This window comes from Lepidothrix coronata, unplaced genomic scaffold, assembly GCF_001604755.1.
Source record: "Lepidothrix coronata isolate B3197 unplaced genomic scaffold, Lepidothrix_coronata-1.0 Scaffold7, whole genome shotgun sequence".
Taxonomy (NCBI): domain Eukaryota; kingdom Metazoa; phylum Chordata; class Aves; order Passeriformes; family Pipridae; genus Lepidothrix; species Lepidothrix coronata.
The window spans coordinates 1,531,405-1,557,705 of NW_016690187.1; the positions used below are offsets into that span (position 1 = coordinate 1,531,405).

General features: G+C 39.9%; 1 protein-coding gene across 15 annotated transcripts in view; it reads right to left on the bottom strand.

Annotated features, from left to right (window-relative positions):
- Positions 1 to 26,301, bottom strand: part of ANKRD44 (ankyrin repeat domain 44) — a 137,244-nt gene that overhangs the window by 43,394 nt on the left and 67,549 nt on the right. For all 15 annotated transcript variants that reach the window (XM_017836579.1, XM_017836616.1, XM_017836551.1 and 12 more), the window contains exons 3-11: positions 24,247 to 24,325; positions 17,962 to 18,032; positions 14,072 to 14,272; positions 12,422 to 12,509; positions 10,565 to 10,707; positions 8,951 to 9,163; positions 7,445 to 7,523; positions 4,066 to 4,180; positions 419 to 501 (exon numbers count right to left, since the gene is read on the bottom strand). In XM_017836579.1, coding sequence (XP_017692068.1) covers positions 419 to 501; positions 4,066 to 4,180; positions 7,445 to 7,523; positions 8,951 to 9,163; positions 10,565 to 10,707; positions 12,422 to 12,509; positions 14,072 to 14,272; positions 17,962 to 18,032; positions 24,247 to 24,325 — 1,072 coding nt within the window. The remainder of the gene's footprint in view (positions 1 to 418; positions 502 to 4,065; positions 4,181 to 7,444; positions 7,524 to 8,950; positions 9,164 to 10,564; positions 10,708 to 12,421; positions 12,510 to 14,071; positions 14,273 to 17,961; positions 18,033 to 24,246; positions 24,326 to 26,301) is intronic.

A 26,301-nucleotide genomic window follows, 5' to 3' on the forward strand; every position in this document is an offset into this window, starting at 1 on the left:
TAAAACACATCATCTTTAGTGAGATGTAAACACCTGAGCCAGTGCAGACCCCAAGGAGATAATTTCTGAATTATTCTTTGGAGAGGGGGGGTGAGAAACTCCCAAAACAAAACACTATCTCACATTCCTACAGTTTGGAGAAGGGTCCTAAATTTCCTTTTTCCTCCTGGTGAATTAATATAAACCCTCTGAACCTACTGGGAGGAAAGAGCTTTGGGCACGAACGATCCAGGATGTGAGGAAGTACCAGCCCGCCGTTAGGAAAGCCGCGCACACTCCGGTACACTGCACCACACAGCCAAACACGGGGCACAGGAAGTCTTTCATTTGAATAGTTCACAACAATGAGCATAAAGGGGCTGTAAGCAGCAGAGACACACACTACTCGAGCTCCAAGGACGCTGTGGGACTGACTTACCCGATGACAACAATTTCCTGCAGCAGTCTGAGTGAGCATTCAGCGCTGCTAAGTGTAAAGGGAACATGTTGTGGATCCCACACCTGAAAGGCACAACAGCCTCGTTACACGGTGTCATGTGAAAATGCAGGTTGCATACAGACACAGCACATCAAAAACTCCCTCGAGAAAGGCAGCATTTTTTTATCCTTTTCTAGGAAGATTCTTCCTTGGTGCCTGCCATTATTTTTATCTGTATTTCCTTAACAGCCTTCTCGGGAGTTAAAAATACTCTGATGCAGCAAAATCTTGGCATTATGCTTTGAACAGAATGTGGTAGGAAGGTTTCTAAAAATTCAAGGCGAAGCAAAGGTAAGCGAGGAAGAGAGAGAACAGATAATGCTTGGAGTCAATTGCCCAGTGTGGGATGCACAAATTTCTGCACCAAGTACACATACTGCAACTGCCATTCTGAGCTAAAAGTAAATGCCAAAATCTTCTCTATATATTTCTGAAACCCATTTTTTTCTGCACTTAACATCCTTTAGACAATTCTCATGTGGGTTTACAAAGCCTCTCCTTCTTCCCCTTCTCTTCTCCTGGGGCTGGAGTAGCTGATGACTCTTCACACTTGCCTTTAGGCTGCCATGTCACAGTTTTCTTCTAGATCGTAAGAACCAGTAATCTAATTTTCCTATTTGCTCCAGCTACTCTCCTCACACTCCCTTTCACTTTTTCTTCCCTTTAACACATGACCAACCTTCTTTTCAATTACACTATAAACTTCTCAGAGCAGACATGATGGGTAAAAAAAGAAAGGTAGGCACCTATCATTAGGCTAAATCTGTATCAGGCAACCACATAATTTTTAAACAAGCTGAGCACTCAGCAACTTTAATTAATATCAGCAAACCATCCCAATGCAGTCCCTAGGCATGCCACTGCTTACTGTCTTAGAATACTTTTGGGTTTGGACATCTTGGTGTCTTGCCATTCAGCATTGTTTTATGTAAAGCATTTTGCTGTTCTAGAAATATTATCCTACTGGCAGTTCTCCAAGTGCACATAAACACAGAGCCTCTGAAACCAAGCTCGACAAGATTATCATCTACTGCCTGCTTCAGCAGACATATATTTTTAAATTACCAACTCTGGAACAATAGCAGATGGCTTCATATCAGTCCTTCATTTCTGCAAGACAATTGGTGGATGGGAGATCACCTCATGGAAGAGGATTTCAGATACAGACACAAAAACAAAGGAACTTGTCTTTCTGCAAGACCCACCATAAATCATAATTACTTATGAAGCTTTAAACAAAAATTAATGTGAATGTTTGTAAAGATATTTTGCTCTCTCCAACATTCTATCCAAAAATGCATTTAACTAATTTCAGTTTCTTTTTAAAAACCTTATTCTTTCCAGAATCCACAGGAGTCTCTTTCCTTGGTCTTCACATTAAATGGATCCTCCTTGCTGCTTCGCTACACTAAGGAGTTACCTGTGGTGCTGTACAAATTTTACTTTTGCTAGAGTCAGCATCTATATCTTAGAGTAAATCTATTAAGAGATGATCTGACAGCCTGGTCTTTGAAGAAAACAGCGCAAGCTTCACCGAGGTGCTGCATCTGTACCAACAGTTTTCATTTTCTAGCTGTAGATTCATTTATATAAGGTAATATTGGACATTCTGTGTTGCTGTGCTTCTTCCTACACCCATTTCTCTCCACCTCCTCCTCCACTTAATTATCTAACACAATATTATTCATCTTTTAGGTCAAGATTTCCATCCAGCATGTTTTAGCTGGTTTCCATCAAAATACACTGTCTGCACATCTGCTAACCAACATCCCACTTCTACTTGCTCTTCTCACTGGTTCCTCCCATCACTTATACACTTTCTCCTCAAAATGCAGTTGCCTCAAAGACTGATTGAGCTGTCTGCAGTTGTTGCTAACAGCACTGCAGAATTTTCTTTACTAAGCCCATTCAAGGAGCTCAGCCAGATTTATTTACATGCAGCACATATGAAAGCACATTTAACACAGACAGTAGCATCATTTTGATCCGCCTGTTATCTCTGAGCCAACTTCTTATTTCACTTATTTCTACTGCTGGAAAAAGTATTTTATTTGATCAATGTTCCAGTCACCCAACTGTGAAATAGAAATTTCTAGCTGGATAACCCTGACTCAAAGAGTGGGCTATCCCACTGCATCTCATTTTCCCTTAAACCCTCAATATAATAGACCGAGACAGACTGCACTGGAGAGAGACATAGGAAAAACATACACGTCTATTTAGACACCAGGATCTTCATGCTGGATATATTAATAAAATCCAGTGACGTTAGCTAAAGCCTGTGGAATTTCATTATCCATGCCAGTTGAAGATCTGTTCCACCTTCTGAGTTTGCACAGCAACAGTTGTACTTGACAGAGGAGCGTGGCCAAATGTGTTACTTTCTTAAAAGCCATCAAGCAAACAAACAACATACTGAGAGAGCTGCAAGTATCCTCAAAATTAAAAGCAGCTCATTTGAATTTGAAAGCAGGTTTTCCTAACTAGGTAAGTCAAGAGAAGTCACTGATTTCTATGGCAGGTTCTAGGTAGAAGACAAATTATGTTTTTGAGACATGCAGAGGTAATTGTCAAAACCTTACATTCCTGAAATCAGATGCTGCTATTAAACACTTGGTACAGATACTCCCCATGGCATTGTGATACCCTGATCTCATACCCCTTTGTTTATGTTCAGGTTTGCTATTTTCTTTCGACAGACTGTAAGAACCTGAACATAATTATACAGTACTCGAGTATTAATAATCAAGCACCTGCCAGTATTTGAGTTGACAATACTAATCATATTTTGGATGCACTCTTGACACATGTGGTGCAAGAGAAAAAAAAATTGAATTGAAGCAGAACACACTAACAACATTTACAAATGTGTCTAATTTCAACTCCTTGCCATTCTGTTTGAAAAAGACTGCCAAATTCACCAATTCAGATAAAAGCAGCCCTGTTATTTCAGCCACATGAATATCAGAAACATCAAGACAGGCTCTAGTTACACTGAGATCAGAAATACTCACTAACATCTGCTTTGCAATACTGCATTTCTATTAATTATCTTATGTCATACCAAAAGATACAAGGCAAAGGAATAATCACTAAGTAGGAAAGATCATAAACATTAGGTTAATTTAGATACTTAAGAATACACTTTCCCTTGGAAAGCATCTGAATTTTTTTCCAATTAAGTTTCCTATACAAACTCATTGCTATGGACTTCCTGGAAGAACCGTGATCAGGATGCACTTTATATATATATATGTGTGTGTGTGTGTGTGTGTGTATACACACATATATGTATATGTACTTCATGTACATTCATACCACTGTGCCACATCAATGCTTCAGGAAAAAGAAGCAATACTGGCACTACATGTAATAGTGTAACTGGGCACAATAAGAACTTAGCAGAGTTTTCTTCCCCTCCACACTTCCTAGTTGTTCATATTTTAGTCCCACGCTCCCCACTGAAGTACAGTACAATTATGCTTATCCATTTTAACCCTCCCACTTCAGAACCTGAGGAGCAATTGTGTTTCCAGGCATCGGACATAACACCTGATCATTAGAAACAGCTCCACTTCAGCACCTACTTGGCAGTATCGGCTCCGCTGGTTATGAGTGTGTTAATCAAAAGCTCATGTCCATATCTTGCAGCCACGTGCAGAGGGGTGTTACCATCCTTATCAACACAGTCGATTTCCCCGCCTGCAAAAGACATTTTCATACAGTTTAACACTGAGAGGTTCAGCCTGAACCAGTGACCACAAGTGTTATTTCTCTCTAGCGAATGCAGCATAACCAACCCAGCCACAGAGACACTGAATTTCAGAGACCAAGAACCAGCACAAAGCAAGCTGTCAGCTGTCAGCCACTGGTGCTGAATGTGGTCTGGCAGCAGCATTTTTACCTCTGCAGTGGTAGGGGAAAGTGGTGGGAACTGGTGAACAGGATGATATACAAGGGTCAAGTGCATCACTCAGACATGCTGCCCATTTAAGGTACAAATGGATGCCTTGAATTAAAATAACGAGATAAACTGCTGAATAAACTATGTCCTCATTCTTAAAGGCACTGCCACTCAACCTTACCTGTAAGACAACAATATTAAATGGATTTCGCTCAGGAGGCCATCAGGAACACACCACAAACAAGTGTGTTGTGTGCTTTTTCTGCATCTTACCAAAGAACAACCAAACAGTGCTTAAGTAGAACTTTTCCTTATAATTTAAGCCTGGAATCTTGTGTTTTATCCTCACAAGCAAGGAGAATAAATTTTTTCTTTAAATAGACTATGATCAAAGCTCTATTTTCTTTTTGGACTGAGAACTGTAACTTTTTTAGTCTCTCCTTGAAACCCAGGTTTACTGTACTCCAACTATTCTCATCCTTCCAGCTGGCCTGCATCCTTCTGGAAGTAAAATGTCAAAAGCCAAAACCAGTACTACAGCTGATGTCTCCCAGTGCTGAGTTCAGCAAAAAGGATTACTTCATGCCTGCTGGCTATGCTCCTGTCTATGCACTCCTGTACTCTGCCCAGCACATGTACATCAATTAGCATTTTTAAAGCACCATGACACTGTTGACTTAGGGTCAACAACCTTCTGATTCTCTACAAAACCCAGATCCTTTCTTAAGGAACTGCCACCCACCTGGCTGTTGCCAATCTGAACTTGTCCAAATGATACTGCTGCCTCCATGTGTGATCTTTCTTTTGCTTCACTTGCATTATAAGTTCTGTCTCCAGTTTTACAGGATCATTTTTGGTTCTGACTCCACTTTCTGCCAAACTAATAGTCTCTCCCAAATTAATTTTTTTTCTCCAAATGTTAAAAGCACATTTTCTATTCCACTATCCAAGTTTTTAATGAAAATACAGGATAGTTCCAGACCCAGAAAGGAAACTGAAAACTCCCTCACCCACCTTCCATTTCAACAATAAACCATTTATTACTAATCTCTGAGTGTGGCTTTTCAACCAGTTATGCACCAGCACTATAATACATTAATACTAAACTAGTTTGCTGTGAGACTGTTTTATGAAAGCATGTAAAAAGTCTTTCTAACGTCAGTATATGTTAATATTTACTACATGTCCGCTATTCACAGGAGATAACAGGCCATAACTGCAACAAGAAAAGTTCTAGTAAAGCACTATACAGTATCCCTGGAGAAACTGTGGATGCCCAATTCCTGGAAGCGTTCAAGGCCAGGCTGGATGGGGCTCTGGGTAACCTGATCTAGTGGAAGATGTCCCTGCCCATGGCAGGAGAGATGGAATGAGATGATATTTAAGGTCCCTTACAACCCAGGTCATTCTATGATTTTCTAATGGTGAATAAACGTCAGTGAAGTGCTTCAACAGGTTTCCTGGGATGGAGCCTCCACCAGTGGAGGTCTCCACAAACATTACCTGCTCACAGAAGAGTTGGGGGACTGTACTGTGTTCACAAAGCCTATTAAAATGCTGTAGAAGAGAACTGTGATATTTTGAATTCTTTTACTCTTGAGAAATCTATGCAAGACATTGCCTACTTTGGCTGACCTGTGTAAAATTCTCCAGCATTTCTTTTTCCCCATTTTTAGAGATAGGTATCACATTTGCAGTTTTCCAATTTTAAAGTAATCCATTCTTCTCCTACAAGTTGCTAGAGACAGCAACAAGAAATTCAGACATCTTTAGCCAACTCATTAAGTACTGCAGAATGAAACTCCATTTCTTTAATTCATTGACATTTCTCTCTTCCACAATATCCCATGGCAATGAGGCATAAAGTCACTTGCAATCAGATCTATGTACAATACTAAAATTAGAGAGGCAAAAAATGAAAAAAGAAAGAAGTGAAATCCAAGTAACTTGAAGAGCAGAGATGTGTGAAGGACAGGTGAAAAACTGCCAGTACTTCCAAACACAAATCCAATAGCAAGCAAACAGTGGCTCTAAGTCAGAAAGCATATTAAATTAAACAACTAAAAACTGCATGAAATCACAGTTTCTTCCAGTTTGCCCCAGCTCCCTTTTATTATTACCATTTAATTTATCCCAGGAAAGATATGGCAACAATTTGCATGATGACCTGAAAGAAGCACGATGTACTGGACACCTTCATTTTAAAATACAATCTAGTTTAAATGTGTCATTACATTTACAGCATAACTGTTCAGCCATCTTCAAGATGTCACAGTTCCAAGTTTGGGATTTGGGAAAACAATAAAATCCCCAAACAATGAACAAACCCCAGACCATCCTGTCTGGTCTAGTGGCCAAAACTGGGAAGCTTAAGTGAAGAATCAGTAATCGCAACCTCTGTCAATCAGAAACAGGCCTCTGCCAGATCTCCAGCAACAATAACTGTTACACTCTGTAGTGCTCTTGGGCAAAAAAGATGCCTGATAAATGACTGACAATCAGGCATCCTGGCTATGCCAGAACAAACAAGGTAGTGCTGCTCCTCCCTCCAGAGTATTTATTCAACACTTCATGAAGACAGTGGTGAGGGATGAGCTCAGGGAGGTGAGAGAAGTACAGCTGCTGAGTGCAGGGTAGAGAAAATGGTCTGAGCTTTAAGAACACCTGGGCTTCCAAGAGAGGAGAACTAGAAAGTTTTATTGGGGGTGTTTTTGGTTTGGCAACTTTTTTTTTTTTAGTTTTGAAATAGTTTCAGAAAGAAAATTGTACTTGCTGCTCAACGGAAAAAAAGACCTAAATACAGCTTTCAACTCTTGTTTTCAGAATAAGAGTCTGAACAGATCAGCTAAACCTCTGTCAAGATTATGAGATTTTGTTAACAACCAAAATCTCAACTTGTGATGACACGATGGAATGAGAGCTGTCAGTGCAGCTCAAAGCCAGAAGTTGATGGAGCAGCCCTCAGAGCAGTTCTTTGGCACTCTGGGTCTGAACAACTGAAAACTGCAACGCTGGAAATGCCTAATCTTTTGGAGAATCATTAAACAAGCACAGAAACTCACCATTCTGAATGAGGGTCTGCGACCGTGTGAACCTCCCATGGACAGCTGTCATGTGCAGTGGGCTCTTCCCGTCCTTACTCTAACAGAAACAAAACAGAAACCCAACCATTTAACATGTAAAGCGGTGGTGACAATTTGAAGACTCTCAGCTCAACATCCTACAGCTATTCTTCAGACAAAAGCTCTGCTGACTTCAAAAAATTGCAGGAGTGAACCTATAGATGATGTCAAATGCAGAAGGTGTAAGCACACAGGTAAAACAGTGTGCTGGAGTGGAGCCTGTCCTTACAGCCTGGTGGTACACAATACTTGCTAAAAACCCACACATATATGACATATTATTCTTTGACGTTGTTTTTAAGTAACACATGCCATTTGGTCATTTCCCTTAACTTTTGCAACAAGGGGAATAAAGAACAGCAAAGGAACCATAAAGCTAAGTAGGAGAGCAGTCTGTGAGAAACTTCCTGTCTATCAACCTATATTTTATAGACAATCCCAGAATAAAAACCACCATACTAAAAAATTGTTGTTAATAAATTTCCACACAATCAAAAACAAGATGTCTACAAAAGACCAGTAGGAAACAGGGAAGGCTTATGAAAGGAAAGGTTCAGTCAATAGGGAACAATGTTTTGGGTTCTAGGGAAAGAAACAGACTGGGGAAGCTGAGGAATGAGAAAATAGCACAGGAGTAGTACCAGCCTCACTACTCACATCACTTCATGTTTATGGGCAAGGGGTTTCACCTTTGTTGGCAAGCACAGTACCCAATTTAATTTTAATAATTCTGAGTTTAAATAGTGCACAGACTATTCACTGATCTCAAGGGACTTGCCACAGGTGTTAAATGTCAGGAGTTAAATGTTAGTTTTATAGATGTGACACTGAAACACAGAGTTTAAACCAAAGTAGTCAAAATCTTATACAAACTCGGAGACCTCAAGTCTTCTGGTACCTATACTACCACCCTCTGTTAGATAACAGCAAGTCCCTTTCAGCTTCATCAAGATGTATCAATTGTGCCTCAAGAACATTCAGATATCCTAAACAGAATCAGACTTTGTAAGCTTGGGCTCTAAAGTAGGTAACAAGTAACCTTCAGTTCTTATTCCCTGAAAGTCAAAAAGAACTGTTTAGAATCAGGTTTAATTATATTCACATTATAGGGGGAAGGAAAACACCAGAAAGGAATAAGTTCCTTGACTTACCACCATCTTCTGAGATACCATTTTGACAGAGCTCTTGAGACTATATTTCAGTACTGGTTTGTGCATTCAAGAAAGTGGCTGGCCTAGTGTTTAGATTTGCCATTATATTTATCAAGGCACTAAGAGCTCCTCTGCTGGGAAGTAATCTCATCCAAACAGTTTAATGATCAACATTCTCAGCATCACTCTAATTCCATCAAGGATTTAAAGCCATGCTGTACTCATTATTACAGTTTCTTCCTGAGGTATGCAAATAGGATAAAGTAAAACTGTAGAGCTGGAATGCAAGTTTTACCTGAATATTAACATCTGCCCCATTATTCACTAGTAGTTCAAGACACAGTGCTCCGTGAGTGGAGGCAGCAGCAAAATGCAAAGGAGTGAATCCATTATTATTGGGCTGATTTACATTAGCACCATAGTCAATCAGCTCATTAACAACAGAATCCTGACCATTGTAACAGGCAATGTGAAGTGCAGTATTTCCATAGATGTTCATTTCATCAATCTAAAATGAGACAAGGAGACATAGTTAAAATTACAGACATCAGCTTAGCATTTTACATAATGCATCATACACCACAAATGGAAATAGCTGGAGGCTTGAACTGTCATAGGGCATATTTCTCACCAGCAAATTTCATTGACAAAATACACTCCCAGAAAGCTTAACTTGGAATGCTTTACCTTTACTATTATTACCTTTCTATCCTTCTGGCAATTTCTAAAAGCCATTAGGAACTTTAAAGCTGATAGCAGGACTATGTAATGATGACGATGATGAAAAAAATCCTAACAACCCGGAAAGCTTTTACATGTATGTGGAAAAGCAAGACAAATAAAAAGCTCACAATCTTTACTTTTAAAAAATTACAACAGAGACTATTGAGTTTTTGTGAACAGAACCCAGGTGTAAGAGCTCTTTCCACACATTTATTTTGGAAGTGGAATGAAGGAATCTGAGTGAAAGAAAGGTTAAAGTGAACAGCCATTTATGGTTCAATAAGAAACCACTCTAAGTAGCTCAGTGTTATAAAGATGTAATTAAGATTATGTTACTTCTTGATGACCAACTTAGTATTCAACTGCTGTTCTCTAAAATAGGACAAGACAGATTGTACAAGACTCAGACACGGCATGAACAGCCTTCCATGAAATACAGGTGTCTCAAAGATCATATTCCCAGTGGTGGAGAATGTGGAAGTTAAAGCAGTGCTATGCTAGTAATTACCTAATAAGAGGCAACACCTATTTCCCTTCAACTTCACAGCCAACAGACTGTGAACATGTACTTCTGACAATTTTTTGGCATATCAAGTGAGCTGAAGATGCAATGGCAAATGCAATGGCTTTATTTGCCATCTCTGATTAACTGTCTAATTAGTGCAAGCTCTTCTGGTCATCTCACCACTGCTTTGAGGAGATGGCAATAAAGAGAAGTCTGTGCCCTGAAAAAAAGTTATTTTCCACAGTGAAAATAATCCTTCTCCTTCCCTCCATCAGCTACAGAGGAAATATGGGTCCCTAAACTGAAACACCCTTAACTGCTGTCTAGGTAAAGTATGTAGTGGATATGTTAAGAATAACCACACATCACATCAAAGGAAATGCTGAGTCAAGGAAAATTTCATTAGTCCATCTTCTTCTGCAGGAACAGCATATATTTCCTGATTTCTTCAGCAAGGTGGCCTGGAATTTACTGTCCATATCAGACTTTCTTTAATACAGTATGTTTCCTGACTCTTGAACTAATAAACTACATGAAGCATGAGGTGGTCCAGAAAATGGGACCTCTTTTGTTTAAAAGCTCTGCCAATGTCTTTAGCAGCATCTATAAGAAAAAAAAAGAAAAGACTATCTCTAAATATGGAGAAACATGGATGCTACAAAAGTGCACATTATCACATACCTCCACCCCCAGGTTAAGGAGTTGCTTCACAATATTAATCTGCCCATTGGATGCAGCTGCATGAAGTGGGGTATAACCCTTCTTGTCTTTACAAGTCACTTCTGCACCGTGATTAATCAGTAAGGCAACAACTTCCAGGTGACCTTCAAAAGATGACAGACGTTATCAATGAATACATCATCCTACAGCATCGCTTCTCCCAAATTGCTGCTTTCTTGCTAATGCACTGCCCTTTCACTGCTATTTTAAAATGCTCCCACAGTTTTACAAGGGGGAAAAAAAAAGCATTTTTATAAATGTTCCTAATCCTAGGCCCCAGGCTTTGTCAAGAAATCCATGCATTCATCTTCCCCAAATGTGTCAAATTTCTCTTTACTAAATTAGTTTTCCAGTCACTAAAAGAACAAAACCACACTTCTTTTCCATTTATTTCTCTAAGACTAACAGTTTGTGTTTTAATCTCAGAACAGTGAGCACAGGAGCATGGCAATAAAAGTCTCCCAAAACAGCATCCTATAGATGTCCTCTGCAAACACATCTATTAACACTTCTTGTTTTTTTGTTAGTGATAAAAAAATAACCTTAATAAATTACAAAAAGGAAGTATCCTCTTTGCTAGCACCATTGAGGACATAGAAAACTAAATTTCAAGTGCAGGACCTAGGAAACTGTATAGACAAATTCCAAGTGTCTAAAGATAATTAAGCATTCAATAAACTGTGTGAGGGCTTATAGGAGAAGATGCTCAGGTCTCATTATCTAAATTCTGTCTAAATTGCACTACAGACTCCTGAATGCTGTCTAAATTGCACTACAGGCTCCTAAATTCCATTGCTAATTTAGGCCTTTGATGTTATCTAAATACTTTTAAAAGTACATCACGAACTTCTGAAAATATTTAAGTGCAGAAGAGACGTGGAATTGTACAGTACAATGGAAAAGCCTTTCACATCTACACAGTGGAGTTCAAAGCTCTCTAGCTCAAAAGCCACATCACAGTTGTTGGCAAGAGCCTTCCCATCTGTCTGTGTGTATCAAAAAAACCCACACAATATGCTTTTCTCACAGTTTGAAATCTCCTATTATCTCACTTTCAAAAGTGCCAGGATTTAAATCAAGATTTTTGACAGGTCAAATGAAAGAGTTCCTGGCGGAGGGCACACAACTCCCGACAAATTGTAAGCTGAAATATAAACTGCTTGGCCAACAAAAGCTCTTGAACAAGCATGACCACTATCACAAGCAACCTTTTTCTAGTATTTTTAAATTATAATGCCTCACTGCAAGAAATTTTCCTTTAACTTGGAAGGAATAATAAGCTCAATTGATTTAATTAAGAAGTATTTGGAAATACCACTGATGTTTTGAACAGATAAATTGGTTGCTTTTGTCCACTCTGGAATAAAAGATGATAATTTGCTCCTAACAGGAAGAAATCACCTAAGAAGCATTTCTTAAGAACATCATAATTTAGCTACACTATAAACTTGGATTTATGACCTTAGTTATCTGCACTTTATATAAAGTAGTCTTTAGCAAAAACTGAAACATAACCTGTTGTTTTTCAAGCCCAAATATAGTTCAGACTGGAACTAGAGCCAGGATAAAAAAAACAAATTGAAAAAGCAACACGAAAAGCCCACAATTAACTGTCTTAAAAAGGAAATCACAGCCAAGATCTCACTAGCTGCAAACCCAAAAATGGACAGAGTTTATTTAGATCCGCTGAACCCTTCCCTCTTCAGGGTAATTACAACACTCACTTTCCATGGCCAGATCTGTTCTTGTTCATTTTGAAACATACCACTCATTTGTGAATAGGAAGTTAAAAAGCAGGAGCAACAGCCCAAGCCTTACCCATGTACGCTGCCCAGTGAAGAGCTCTTCTGTCCTTTTTGTCAAAAGCATTGATGTTTGCCCCCTTGGCCAAGAGCAAGTTCACCATCTAGAAGTAACAACAGCAAGTAAACCAACCCTATAGATCACACACAACAGATTATAACAAATCAATCTACCAGTAAAGTTGAGACCACAAAACGCTGCATTTGAATGATAAATTAGTGAATGACGCAAACTGTTCAAAGCCGTGTGCATTAACCACATGCACCAGTGACAGTCACAAGGAACCAGGACAAGTTCTGTGTCCACAGAGGGGGGCTGAGACCATGGAGGGGGCTACTACTGCAGTGTGCTTCAGATCCAGCTTGGCAAACTACCTGGAAGAGAAACAGTTTTGGAAGTGAAACTTTGCTCTTAATTTTACTGTTAAGACCAATTTAAGCGGTTTCCTTGTGGACTGGGACAAGACTCCTCCAGACTGTGTCACAACAAACCCTAAGATCTGGTTGATCTTTCCACAAGGAGTGTCTATCCCTTGCCACACCATAGTGATTTTCTTTAAGTTTCCCTGTGCCTACTGTCTGTGGACAGCACCAGGCTGTTTCCTGCACAGTGCTGGCCTTTTAAACAGCACAGCTAAGAGATGAAAAGCTGCTTTCTCCATTGTCAATCATTCAACATGAAATGTAAGAAAAATGGGAGGGGGAGAGGGTGAAAAATAAAAAAAGAATGGAAATCACAGTAACTCCAATTTTCAGCTAAACATTTTGAAGTCATAAATTACAGATGGTTGTCTTCCTCTCTTACACTGTTTCGCCACAGGGATCAACGAATAATAGCAGATATTCAGTCCACATTTCTGATATTCTCTATCCAAAAGCTCAGGAGCTTTAGATTATGATGTTTAGACACAAAACATTACTGTCTTTTTCCTACAGTGCAGGGCAGTATTTTAAAGGCCAAACACCATCATATTACAGGAACTGCCATTCCTCTTCCTTCTTTTAATTACAGTACAACTGATCAACTTCTGCTGACAGAAGCCTATTGCTCTAGTCTAAGAGTTTTTCTGCAATATCTTGATCATCAGGTGTGAAATGGAGCAATGAGGATCACTGTACCCAGATCTAAAGATTCTAGCAAAATCATTTACATAGGGGCTTTATTTACAAAACTATAGTTTTTCTCATATAATTAAACAGTAATAATACTAGAAGGGTTTGCTTGTATAAGTAGCAAAACAGAAGCACATTTTCTAGAAGACTAATTAGAAAAGCCGAGTGACTGGATCTCACACAGCTGCACATTTCTTCAGTAAGAGATGAATCCACCAGTTTTCCATTCTTTCCAATCTGCCACTCTTATTTTCACAGGCAGTCCAGAGGACAAAAAGCCAAGGACACCCTGGAGCAGCTGGAAGCGGTGGCACAGCCAGTTCTCCATGTCTGCATGCACATCTCCCTTGCACGCTGGTTCTGCACAGGTGCTTTCCAGCCACTGTCCTGTTTCCGCAGGTAGGAAACCTGTCGCTGTTTGGAAAGCAGCTGAGCTGCAGGAACCACAGGGGTCGGGTTCGGGGTTCAGTCTAGACGCAACCACAGCAGGTCAAGTGCATGAAATGGGAAAACAAATTAAGGCCACGATCAGTCGGGCTCTTGGGCAGCTCACCTCGATGTGGCCGTTGAGCGCCGCGTGGTGCAGCGCCGTCCGGCCCCCGCGGTCCGACACGTTGACGCTGCTCAGCAGGGGGATGATGATCTCCGCGCACTTCACCGCCTTGTTGGCAGCAGCCACGTGCAGCGGCGTCTGCCAGTTCTTGTCCCGGGCATTGACATCAGCAGAGTGCTTGATCAGCACCTGCACTGCCTCCTGCAACGGCAGCACAGCGGCAGCGTGACCAAGCAGTCGGAATAAAGGCTCGGCCCACCTGCTGGACAGCTCAGTCACAATGCCTGGGCACATTACTCATGCACAGCACACATGGCCAGGAGGAGGGAAGGAGAATAACATTTATCAAAACAACCTCCCAGGGTACTGAAATGGCACTGTTCATTCAAATGCCAGAGCACACATTACCGCTGCTGCCATTTAGAGCAGTGGCCTCACAGTCCAAATTTCCCAGTTGGATTTGAGGATGTCCAAAGCTGCCTATGAAGAGAGCCCAGCCTGTTCAGTCGATTAAGCTTCAGTACCACAGTCATCAGAACTGTGCTCTCAGTGAAGAAATGAATGTACTGATTTGAGGCATTACTACCACTGCTGGTGGGCTCAGCCTTGGCCAGCAGCAGGACCATCCCAGAGCTGCCTGGTATTGGCTCTGTCGGACATGGGGGAAGCTTCCAGCAGCTTCTCACTGATGACACCCCTACAGCCCCCCACTACCAGAACCCTGACATGCAATCCCAATACATACTGTTACAGGAATCACTTATAAACTGAAAAGCATGTCATTTTGGACAGTAAAATAACAGCAAATTGCTGTTAGTTGTATTTATAAACAGGAAAAATGAGACAACGAAGAATTTGTGAAAACAAAGTTTTAGCTTTGCAAAAACATGAGAACGTTGGTGTCCCCAAGTTAGCATTAGCATTCCTTTCCTCCCTAAGGGCTAAGCATAAGCCAAGGGTCTTCACTGCAGTATCCATTCTGTCAGCCTGAGACCAAACAACATCTTTTAAGGTTAATTTTGTTGGTTAAAAATGAATATTTCCCAGTGAGAAAATGTGTTGTTCTCTCTTGAGAGTCTGTCTCACTGGGGAATTCACAGTCAGTTCTTCCCTGCTTCTGCTCATGTATCTGCCATTAAGCAAGTCTGGGGGAAAAACAAGTTTTTCTCAAAATTACATTTTGTCTCTTCTTCCTTTTTTCTCCGTGAACAAACAAAATATGAAGGAACCACTGGGGACACAGTAGCATTCAAGTAGCCTTGTCTGCTAAATACAACTCACATCTGGTAAGTGAGAGAGCCCTAGTCCTACATAGCACCTTATTCTTTTTCCATAAACTGAAAAGTTTTCTGGTAAGCCCAGCCAAAATTTTATTAATGAATAACAAATGCACACAGTGTATTTAAATAGCACTTTCATATGTAGAATGGCCCAGGAGAGCGCCTGCAGTCTGTATCAACAGTACATACATTAGTAGGAGTAGTATTTCTTTGTCCTCAAACGATCTCAGCAATTTCATTTTCTACAGCCATCTCACAAACTGTTCTCTAACAGATTTTTTCAGTTAATGACATTGCATCTCTTACAGCATCAATAATGATATATGGCTGTTGATGTCTCAATAGGATTTTGTTTTTTTAAATTACGGGCCTACTATTTTAAAAGTCATTTAAATGTAATTCACTGGAGACCTACTCAGCTGGGACATGAAGTCAGCAGGAAAATTCATGGACTTTTAATGAAAGAAAAAAAAAGTTAAAGGAGAATTTTTAGAAGTAAGTAATAAGGGCTGAAAAGCCTAAACTAAAAATATCTAGACTTTAAAAAAATAAAACCAAAAAACCCATTTACACATTTTTGTTTACATCTGTTACAATCTGCTGCTCTATCAGTTTTGGGATCAGAAGTGAAGAGTCCTTACGGAGAACTTTTAATTCTATTGCTTTTGAGAGCATGAGCTTTCCTCTTTTATTAATATAGTTTCTACATATGCATGCAGTGCACAGCTATGGTGTAAGCCTCTGCAGTCAGTGTCTGTAGCTATCTCAAATTATCACAGTGAAATATCTTTACTTTTCCAACTATATAAGGCTGAAAGCTGATAACATCCATTAACAATCCTACACAGACACACCTGAGCGTTGTTGATTTGTAAATAAACATTTAAATCCCTAAAGCCCACTTGAAAAATCATTAAGATATAAGTAAAAATGTGTTCATGCTTTTAACATGTAAAAAGGATTCAAGAAAACAGATTCGGAATCCTGTGAAAGCTTAATAGTGAAAGGTTGATAACAAAACTTAAAATTTCTTGGTGATCATTCTGAAAGCAACCGTGCTCACAAGAACTTCACAAACTACACTGAGTCCTACTGGTGAACTCCTAGACCCTTAATTCATCTCCTGCTATCAGTGTGAGCTATGAATTCACCTCCTGCTATCTACTACTATCACTATTGCAGCTGCACATTTGTTCGCTTGTGTAATAAAGTAAAAAAGCAGAACTGAAAGAGCCTCAAAAATGCTAAATCCTGTTTCAAAATTATTACCAAAAATAGCAGTTATATTATAAATAACAAAGAAAAAAGGCCAGGAGAAGAAAGTTACATGTGTTTATAAAATACATAGCAGACCACAAAAAGGCATCAAAGGCGCTCCCCTGCTGCCTCACTAATGCACCTGGGTACTCACTGTGAGGTACCACAACTGCCAGCACACTTTCTCATTGTGCTTCAGCTGACAAAGAGTTAAAAACGAGACTCAAATCCACAGAAAGACATACATTTTCTGTTAGGACTGTCACTGACAATAAAAATCATGTACTCTGACACATCCAAAAGAAGAAACCAAGCACGCTGCAATTCCCGCATCAGAAAGACTGTGGCCGTTTTTTAGGGTTCAAGTCTGATCTTTGTTTTCCAACATGGCTTTTTGTATTTTGCTTCATTACAGCATTCATACTCTATCAGATATTCCTTTCAGAGAGTTTCAGTGGATGCCAGCAGCTGGGAAGCTCAGCCAGCAGCCAAACAATGCCCAAGTTCAGAAGCGAGCCCAGGATTCCTGCCTCCAGGCTTGGCAAGCGCTGGGACTGTTACGGAGGTGATTCGAGTCCATCAGTCTCTGGAAGACAGCCACCCACTGTCTCTTTTACAACCCCTCCCCTCATCCCCAGCAGCCAATTCAGTCTGCAGTTGGGCTCACTGTTAACTAAGTGTTAGGAGGATAAGAGTAGACAGGGAGGTCTACAATGGAAAGCCAAGAATAATGGTGCAGTTGAAAATACAGTCGTGCCTGACCTGCATTCCTGATAGTTATTGCTGCTCCTTTTTAAGACAGCAACAGAAGAGGTACAACATGACGCCAGAAGATTTTTATTTGTCAAGCAGAAGAAATATGGGCAAACCCTCCCTCACGCATGAATCAAGTGCATTAACAGAAAACCTAACGGATGCCTTGAAATGCAGTTAACCAAAACAAACTATGTAATGTGTGTTGGATCACATCCACATCCACTCCCTTCTGGCACGTGCACAGCATGTACACATCCACACAGATTTATTCCTCTTTATTTCACCACTTGAAGATGATGTGGGCACTGTAGATCACTGTGGACTCCATCCCACGCCAATCCTGGTCACCTACTCCAGCTGATGGTATGACTTGCTACGGTAATGTAAAGCAAGGTGAAAATCATCCACATTAAGGCTCAAAAGCAGCTATAACTGACTTGTAAAAGCTGGCCTCCAGCTGCAGTGCTACAGGCCCTGTACACAGAAAATGCTTTCCCTCTCTGCCTCACCATGCCACCTACTATGGCTCTCAAGGGTTTGCCTTTCCCCCCAGCATGCAGCTTATGTGCAAAAGCAGGGTAAACAAATCTTACTCACTTCACTTCTTGAAGCAACTGCTCGATGGAGAGGAGTCAGCCACATATTGTCCTTGGCATTAACACGAGCGCCTGCAAATAAACAGCAGAGGTTACATCCATGCCTTGGGTGCAACACTGAAAGCCTTGCCCAGCTGCTTCCTAGTAACAAGAGCTGAGCCATTATGTGGCAGTCTCAGTGTTCCCCAGGACTCTCCTGGCATCCTGTTCACCTTGGAAATGCAATTCCAGATGTCTGATAGATAGGAGCTGAAATGCGATTCGGAAAGAAAGGAAATGGATAGGCAGGACTATTTTTATGAATCGCTTTGTTTACAGGACGCTAAAGAAGCAAGATTTGTTGCAAGGAGTTATGTATGTATACGTGTGTCTACCTATATGCATTTTTTTAGATCTACTGATACAAAGTGAAAGAGAGCAGCCCTTTGCTTAGAGCACTGCTGCTGTGTGAAGATAGAAGGAAGGGAACTAACCTGAACCGCCTCTTGCCTTCAGCTGCATCAGACAGAACATTAAAAAATGACCACTTCCCTGCTTCGCAAATCGTGCTGGGATCAAGAAAACATGATCAGGAAATGCTCAGGCTGGGGACAAAACTGGGCACTTATTACATCAGGTTCTGTGAGTGTCAGTCAGAAAACATCAGAAGGCAAGGGATGAAGGAGACCACCTGTTTGCCTTCTGTGCAGTTCAGTGCTAATGGGCGCTCTGAGAAAGGCAGCTGCACAAGAGGATGGGTTTGGGCTGGCTTGCCAGAGAAAAAGGATAAAGGAATCATATTTAACTACAGTGGTTCTGGCTGCCTGTAGACCAAAGGGAGTAAAACAAAAAAAAAAAAAGAATCCTCTACCTTTGTGTAATAAAACAGATTTGTTTGCAGGAAATATTAAAGCTATTCACTGATGTGACATCACAGAAAGGAAATTCACTGATAAGGACTAGAGAAACTAATTTTAAAAATTTTTCAAATTTTAAAATATTGTACCTTTCAGGTCTGCAGGTAGCAGCACTATTCTGAGAACAGTAGCACATGCAGAAAAAAAACCATAGAGAAGCACAAGTGTCATGCACATAGCCTGGATGAGCCTCTGAACTTCACGAACAAAGGGATTCTTAAGTTTCATTTTGAACCATAACTTAAATGCGTACAAAAGCCTGTAATTAATAAATCCCACTCTCTGAATCAGAATCACTTTCTGAGAGCTGATTCTCAGGGATATTAAGATGCTTGACTTTGAATCACAGTGTTTATTGGGAATTGTGCTAGATAATCAGAGAAGAAACGAGTTCTTGCATATTTCCACAAGTCAGGATGCAGTTTTTTGGCTGCAAGAAAGAGAAAGCCACTTTCATAACTATTGCAACAATTAGAGGCAATCCTCCAAACTCACCTCAGAACCTGGTGGTACAACATGCCTTCTGGAAAAACACCCTTTAGAAAAGACAGCAGTTTCAAAGGGTTTTCTAATAAATCTGTCTAAGCAAGGAAGCTATTAGCTTATTTTATCTTCCTGAGAAGGCCATTACAGTTAATACACATTAGTATCCTGCCTTTGTCCTGCACTAGAGATATGTAAGACAACAACCTTCTCCACCATAGAGAAGCTGACACCTGCCTTCAAGGCACCTTTGATTATCCTGACTTGGTCTGGTAGGGGTCTTGGGAATGCAAACTGCCTAGATGAATTCCTAGTGATTGCCACCAAATACCTCTTTTTGGGGTTAGAAATTTATTTTGTATTTGCCTTGGGGTTTTGCCTCATGTTCTTAATGAAGGTTTCTTTTGCTTTACTTCTACTGATTCACTAATTCCTAGCAGCAGATGGTTGCAAATCAGAAAGGTTTATGTGTGGAGTAGCAAAGCGTGACAAATATATTTTTCCTCAGTATTCAACAACTCCAGCGGCATTGGTATGAAGATGATTAGCGAAGTCTCTCCATCAGTAGTTATTCATGCCCTTCACTGATCCACTTACCCTTCGAGAAACTGAAATAGTTGCCAAGAAAGCAGCTAAAGAAAATAATAAAAGGAAAACAATACCAGTATAAATAAAATAACACCCAGCATGCTATCAGCTTTTTCTTTCTCAGTTGTTTCTTTACCTCTCTGTGCCTCTTTACGTGAAACAGTGAAATTGCTCTTATGTATCTAATTCAATGCATCAGTTGAATATGTTTCTGATTTCTGTTTTTAAGGAGCTACACAATTCAGCTGTTGCCTGTTACAGGAGCTGCTGTTGTCCATTTAGTGAGGTTGCACATTTCCTGAAGAGACGTTTCAAAACATTTCTCCCTGGCCTGCCCATTTCCTTCACCAAAATTCAGCTTTTGGGTTCCCAGCAGTTCCTTCCAGTCAATGGTTAATAACAATGAAAATTTCACCAACACTGATGCACTCCTTTTGGGGAGAGAAAATACCTGCCATTTTAAGGGAGATCAAGCAGAGGCACCCAGTGAACAATGCTCATGTTTTCAAGGGTGTCCTGTACACTCCAAGAACTTGAGAATTCATCCTGTGACAGCCCAGGGGCAGCTCTTTGAAACCACTGAGTAAAGTGCTCTAGAACATGCTAATGCACCTACAAGAAGCTTAAATTTTCAAGTCTATCCCACGACACTTCCTCAAAGTCACTCAGAGATTGGGTGTCCCTCCCTTTACTCTGGGCCAAGTACCTTAACAATATTTCAGTGCACTTCCTGCAGTACTTTGTGAATTAATCTGTGTGTTTATAAGCACAAAGAGGGCTGATATACACTGGGTGTATATTGTGTCCTTCATAGTACAATCTTCCTTGAAAATATAAGTTGCTTTAAAGATTTAACTTAAAATCCTTTCAGGTAGCCACAGCACCCATCCACCCATAACATATCCACTTTACAAGAACTCTTCAGAGAAAACCCTTTTCTCAGCCTCATCTTCAGCACTTTGCTGTTGGGAGGGCCCGTACCCCTGAGCCTGAAGGAAAGGCTTAGCTGTAGGGATTTGCCCTGAGAAGCTGAAGTAGACAACATAACATATAATGTTACCAATAAAAATCAAAAGAGAGGAAACTTTGTGTTCCACTTTTCTTTAATAGACCTGGTTTGTAATCTTTGCTATCTTTCACTCTCAAATTTTTCTGCCAAAAGTGAAAATAAATCTGAAATTGCCTTCTGATTCTTATGAGATCTGAAATAATTCGACGCTGGCTTTCAGGACTAAAGTTAACATCTCTTTACCATAACCAAAGTACAATTTTCCATGCAGCACATCTGCCAAATCCACATGTCTCTAATAAACCTAGATTCCACAGTCTAAATCTCCAGAATTAGGGATGGTCAATGAAGGAAGAAAACTCTACTCTTTAACCTATTAATGTCATCATTTACATGCACCTTTCCAACTCCTGCTATGAGACACAGCAATAGGCCCTCACAAATTTAAGTATAGCTGCCATAACTTCTTGCCAAGAAGCTCAGAGCTTTCAGGATGAGTAAGGCATGTTAATATTTCCAAGATGGCAAGTGCCTTGGTAGGTAACAAGGGGTGAGGGACTGAGCTCAACCATTAGTTCCCCAGGTACCAGCTCAAAGCCCAGGATGAGGGGAGGCCCCAGCACAGATGAGAATGGAGCTTGGGTTTGCCCAGACAGTTGTTCTTGCACGTCCATGACTGTGTCATCATACAGAGCTTCATTTATGTGAGGTGATTACCCTGGTCCTTCTCCTTTTTGACAGAAAGGAGGTGAAGAAGTGCTCAAAGCTCCCTGCTTTCATGTAGCCTGGAAAAACAAAATGACAGCACATTTCCCAAGTTTGAACCATATGATTATGGATCAGACCTTTGGCCTGCTGTAAATCTATCTGCCTCTGACATTTAATGGGCTGGGGTGATTCATACCAGTTGAGGGATCTGGCACTCTATCTGCTGTATCAGTTCCAAACAGATTCCATTTCAGTGGCTACCTAGAAAGTCATTTCTGGTCTGTCTCCAACAACCTGAGCAGAAATTTTATTCATTAGACACTACATTTATTTGTGCTGCCACCAGTTCATGGGCTACAAATATCAGAACATGCATATTTCATTTCATTTCTCTCCTGAGCCCTGTGCAATATGGAATACATTGATACTCCTCCTAGTTTCTGCTCATGCTGAGACTATTGCTTGACAACAACAGCAAGCATTTTTGCACTTTCCCTCTGTGAAAACACCATCTCATTTTAAGTCAGACAAGAAAGTTTTTCTGCGTATGTAACTAAATTTGATGTTCAGATTAATCTTTTATAATATGCTTTTACTAATACAGTTTACTGAATGAAGAGGTGAAGCAAAGGAAGATGCTGCAGTTGACTTTGTAGCCTAGTTCATGAAGAGATCACAGTCACAAAGAGGTGTTTATAACAACTCAACCTGTTCATCCAAACCTCAGAAACCTCCAAACTTGCTCTTGGATACAAGAACTCATGATCGTCAAATAATGGAACATCAGATATTAAAGAGCAATGAACAGGTAGAATATGCAACACAAAATTAATTTTGATTCATGCTGAGCTAATTGGGAAAGATCCACACAGTTCCTGCAGACTGAACACCAGCACAGTCCCACTGACACAAAGTTCAGTTTTTAAAAGCCCACATTACAAGTTTTTCACACTCGGATATATAAAAAAACCCCAAGATGTATCACCTACATTTTATGCTGTTGACCAGACAAACCTTACAGCCTTGGGATGACATTTTGGCTGTCAGGTGCTGGAACTAAGTGTCCCAGAAGAACACTAGAAAGCCTCCTTCCCTTCTTAGGAATGTGATCCAAACCAACAATGTTCACCTGGACATTTCTGGATGCTATTTGGAATCCAGGGACAAATGGGCAAAACAGCTTCCCCTATCTCTTTATGAGGATGTTGCCTGTGCTTCTACTTGCAAAACTTTTTCTTTTTTTTCAAAAGGACATTACTTGTTCAATCTTCTCACACCACAATGGAACAGGAGTATGAGACAAGCAACACATGTGCAAGAACACATGTACAGATGAAGCTTATTAACTCTTACCTCCCAATGGAGAAAATCATGTTTGCATTCAGCACACTGAAAACCCACCCAAGCATAACCTGTCAGTGGAGCAATGTTCTTTCCAACTATTTTGCTGGCATCATCCATCAGACTGATGCATGTCCAACCAGTTACCTCCATTAAGCAATTAGGCAAACCAAAAATTCCCCCACAATGAACAGAGGAAACACATAGCTACAGCAAACTGAATTCTCATTTTCTGCCTTCTCCAGGTGTGGTTAGACTGGTAAACCAAAGATACATGTTTGTGTGGTCTGCATGCACCCATCAACAGCCTGATTTAACTTTGAAATTGGCTGGTGCTCTAAGCAGGGGGCTGGATCAGGTCATCTCTGGAAATCCTGTCCAGCCTGAATTATTCTAGGATTCAAGGTTGGAAATTAGAAGGTGCCTTGCAGTCACAGGACTGATAATTCTGAAATAACTTTAAAAAAATACACAACTAATTTGAAGAGGCAGACGAATAATTTGTGAAACCAATTATATAGCAGGGTTGCTTGCAAGGGGTTAGACATTTGTACCATAAGGTTCCTTTCAATCCCAAATTCTTAAACCACATAAGCTTTATTCTTACAGTTCTCCAGTTTAGAAAAACACTGCCTTCGAAATTTGCAAGCACATCCAGGAGTTTGCCATGAATTATGTGCACTTCTTGAGAGATGTCTGCTTTATGCTTTGTTCTGACATATTTTGATCATGTTTTTTGCCACTATAACAGTTGGAAAACGTGTTTTGATTTGTTGTTGTTGTTCAGATACATCCTACTGCACAGTTTCTAACATCCAAATAAACTTCTTAGAATCATATTTCTAATGTAAATACCACTTAAAATTCATTTAAACTAATTTATAACTTTTTCTCTATTATTCCATAATAATTTTTGCTTAACAGGAATTCTTGGCTTGTACTCCAGGATGTGAATCCACATTTCAAATACGTACTTCAGCAAGTTTCTGAGGCAAAAATACTGTCAGTTTGAATGCTTTAAAAGTTGTTAAAAACTAGTTACTTTGTTTATTAATTGTGCTCAGTCACTGTGCAAATTTTTTAATTGTATCACTAAATTGAAATATATTTTCTAAGCCTGAAACATATGCAACCAACTCCATGAAACTCAGAATATACAGGCACTGCCCAAAATTCACTTTCATATGCTTTGCTGGGTATTCCTTGTAGCTTTAAAATTAGCTATTTTTCCAGTTAATAACAGTGAGGGTCACCACCTTACCTGACAAAATGAGAAGCTCAATGATGTCTGCATCCCCCAGGAATGACGCCACATGAAGAGGAGTTCGTTTCTCGGCATCCTACAAAACCACAAATAAGTGCAAACATTCATGTTAAAGAGCAATGCATTTGTACATATTTATTTGCTGTGTGCATTTCTGTTTACAATTAGAAATGCAATCTCACTGAAAGAATAAAATTCAAGATCTCAACAACACATTTCCTCCCAATAATCCTCAGCTTTTTTTTATCACTTGTTTCTATCACACCTTGCAGAGACACTGTCTTTACTCTGATAGCCTGTTTACAGGTAGATCAAATCAAATCTAAAATGAGGAAAAGGCATCATCCCTAGGTCTCTTTCCCACTCTTAAGTATCACAGCAACATAACTGAGATGCCTCTGGATATCAGACTTTGTAATGCAGTTTGCATCAACAATACAAGAAGACATACAGTCTTCAGAAGGATAACTTGGGAGAATGGTTTGGAACCACACCCAAGGTCATGATGTAATCCTCTTAGTCTATAAAGGTCCTTGTATACCATTTAGCCTGGTTATCTACACAGCAGCCCAAAATGGGCACGTGCACCTTGATCCTTTAAATATAAAAGAAGAAAATACTACTAGTCAAATCTGTATCTTTAAACCTAGAAGAACTGCTAATTATCATATATATAACTTCTGAAATACCTCTACTTTTATTTGATTTCTGTAATTTTGCACATTAAGGAGTCCATTTTCAAGATTTTCTTTTCTAACTTCAAGGTGTATAAACACAGTGTTTAAAAAAACTCCTTTCTTTTATTGCTTTGTTCAGATGACTGCAGAACATAGGTCTTCAAAAGAAACTGCTAAAACATTATAATATGGGCAACAACAATCACAAGAACTGCTAATACTGCTCATTGTGCTATTTCATCCCTGTTTCCAGTCCTAAATGAATTTCATTTTGGTTTCTTAACCACAAAAATAAGTTCTAAGAGACCTTATCAATGAAACTTATTGCAACTTATTAGCATTAAATATTGTAAGCTGGTAACAAATTCAACACTTCCTGCAAACAATACCAACAGAGAAACCCTACCAGTGTCCCTGAAGCAGATCTCTGAGCCTGTCATATAAAATATCACTTTTACCATGACCAAGAAGTCAACCACCATAAGCTATTTTGTAATACCTTTGAAGTATGCTAAAAGCGTGGACAAATCAGTGCAGCAGAAGCATTTGTCATTTGAATGTTGAAAATAATTTTCCAACACTGAAAGGCACAGAGCCACTGATCAACCAGAATAATTTAAATTTTCTGGTTTTTTAAATATATATAATGCATATAGTCTGCAAAGTCTGCTCCACTGCGTTTTGATCTTTCATATTGGGCATGCACATAAAACACTCAGAAGACAGATTACATAAAACCCAGGCTGTCACAGGTCAGAGAGGAAGGTATCTTGCAGAACTTCACCTCCTCACATGATAGGTAAACGTTAAGCAGTGTCCATCCAGCAGTGTCCATCCAGCAGAGTCCTCTCAGGAACCAAAATAACAGGTTGGATTCTCTCACATGCTCAGTTCCTAACCCCTAATCCACCACGAAACAGCTCTCACAGGTACAAATGCATATGAGACTTTCCACAAATATTCTGTCCTATGGCAAAAAATATGCTAAGACTGATCAAACTTATACAAAATCAGAATCAGTTTTATTTGGGTTTTTAGTTTGCTCATTTCAGTGCACTCTTTAAAAAAGAGCTCTCTTTATACAATGCAGCATTTGTAGCAGCCATCGTACCTGTCAGTGACAAATTCTGTGACAGCTTCTTGCCACACAGCCAACTTTGGCAACAGTCAAATGCTAATGATACAAGACCAAGCAATTTTCTGTATCAAGGAACCAAGGCTACCCAGTGCTTTACTGATTATAAAGATATTATGTACTAAACTGTAAATCTGATGGGAATTTGATAACAGAGATGAAAGGACATTAAACAGAAAACTAGAATTCTTATCCTTCCTGTAACAGGAATAACTCTCTGTAAGCTTTCTCAGCTTTCAC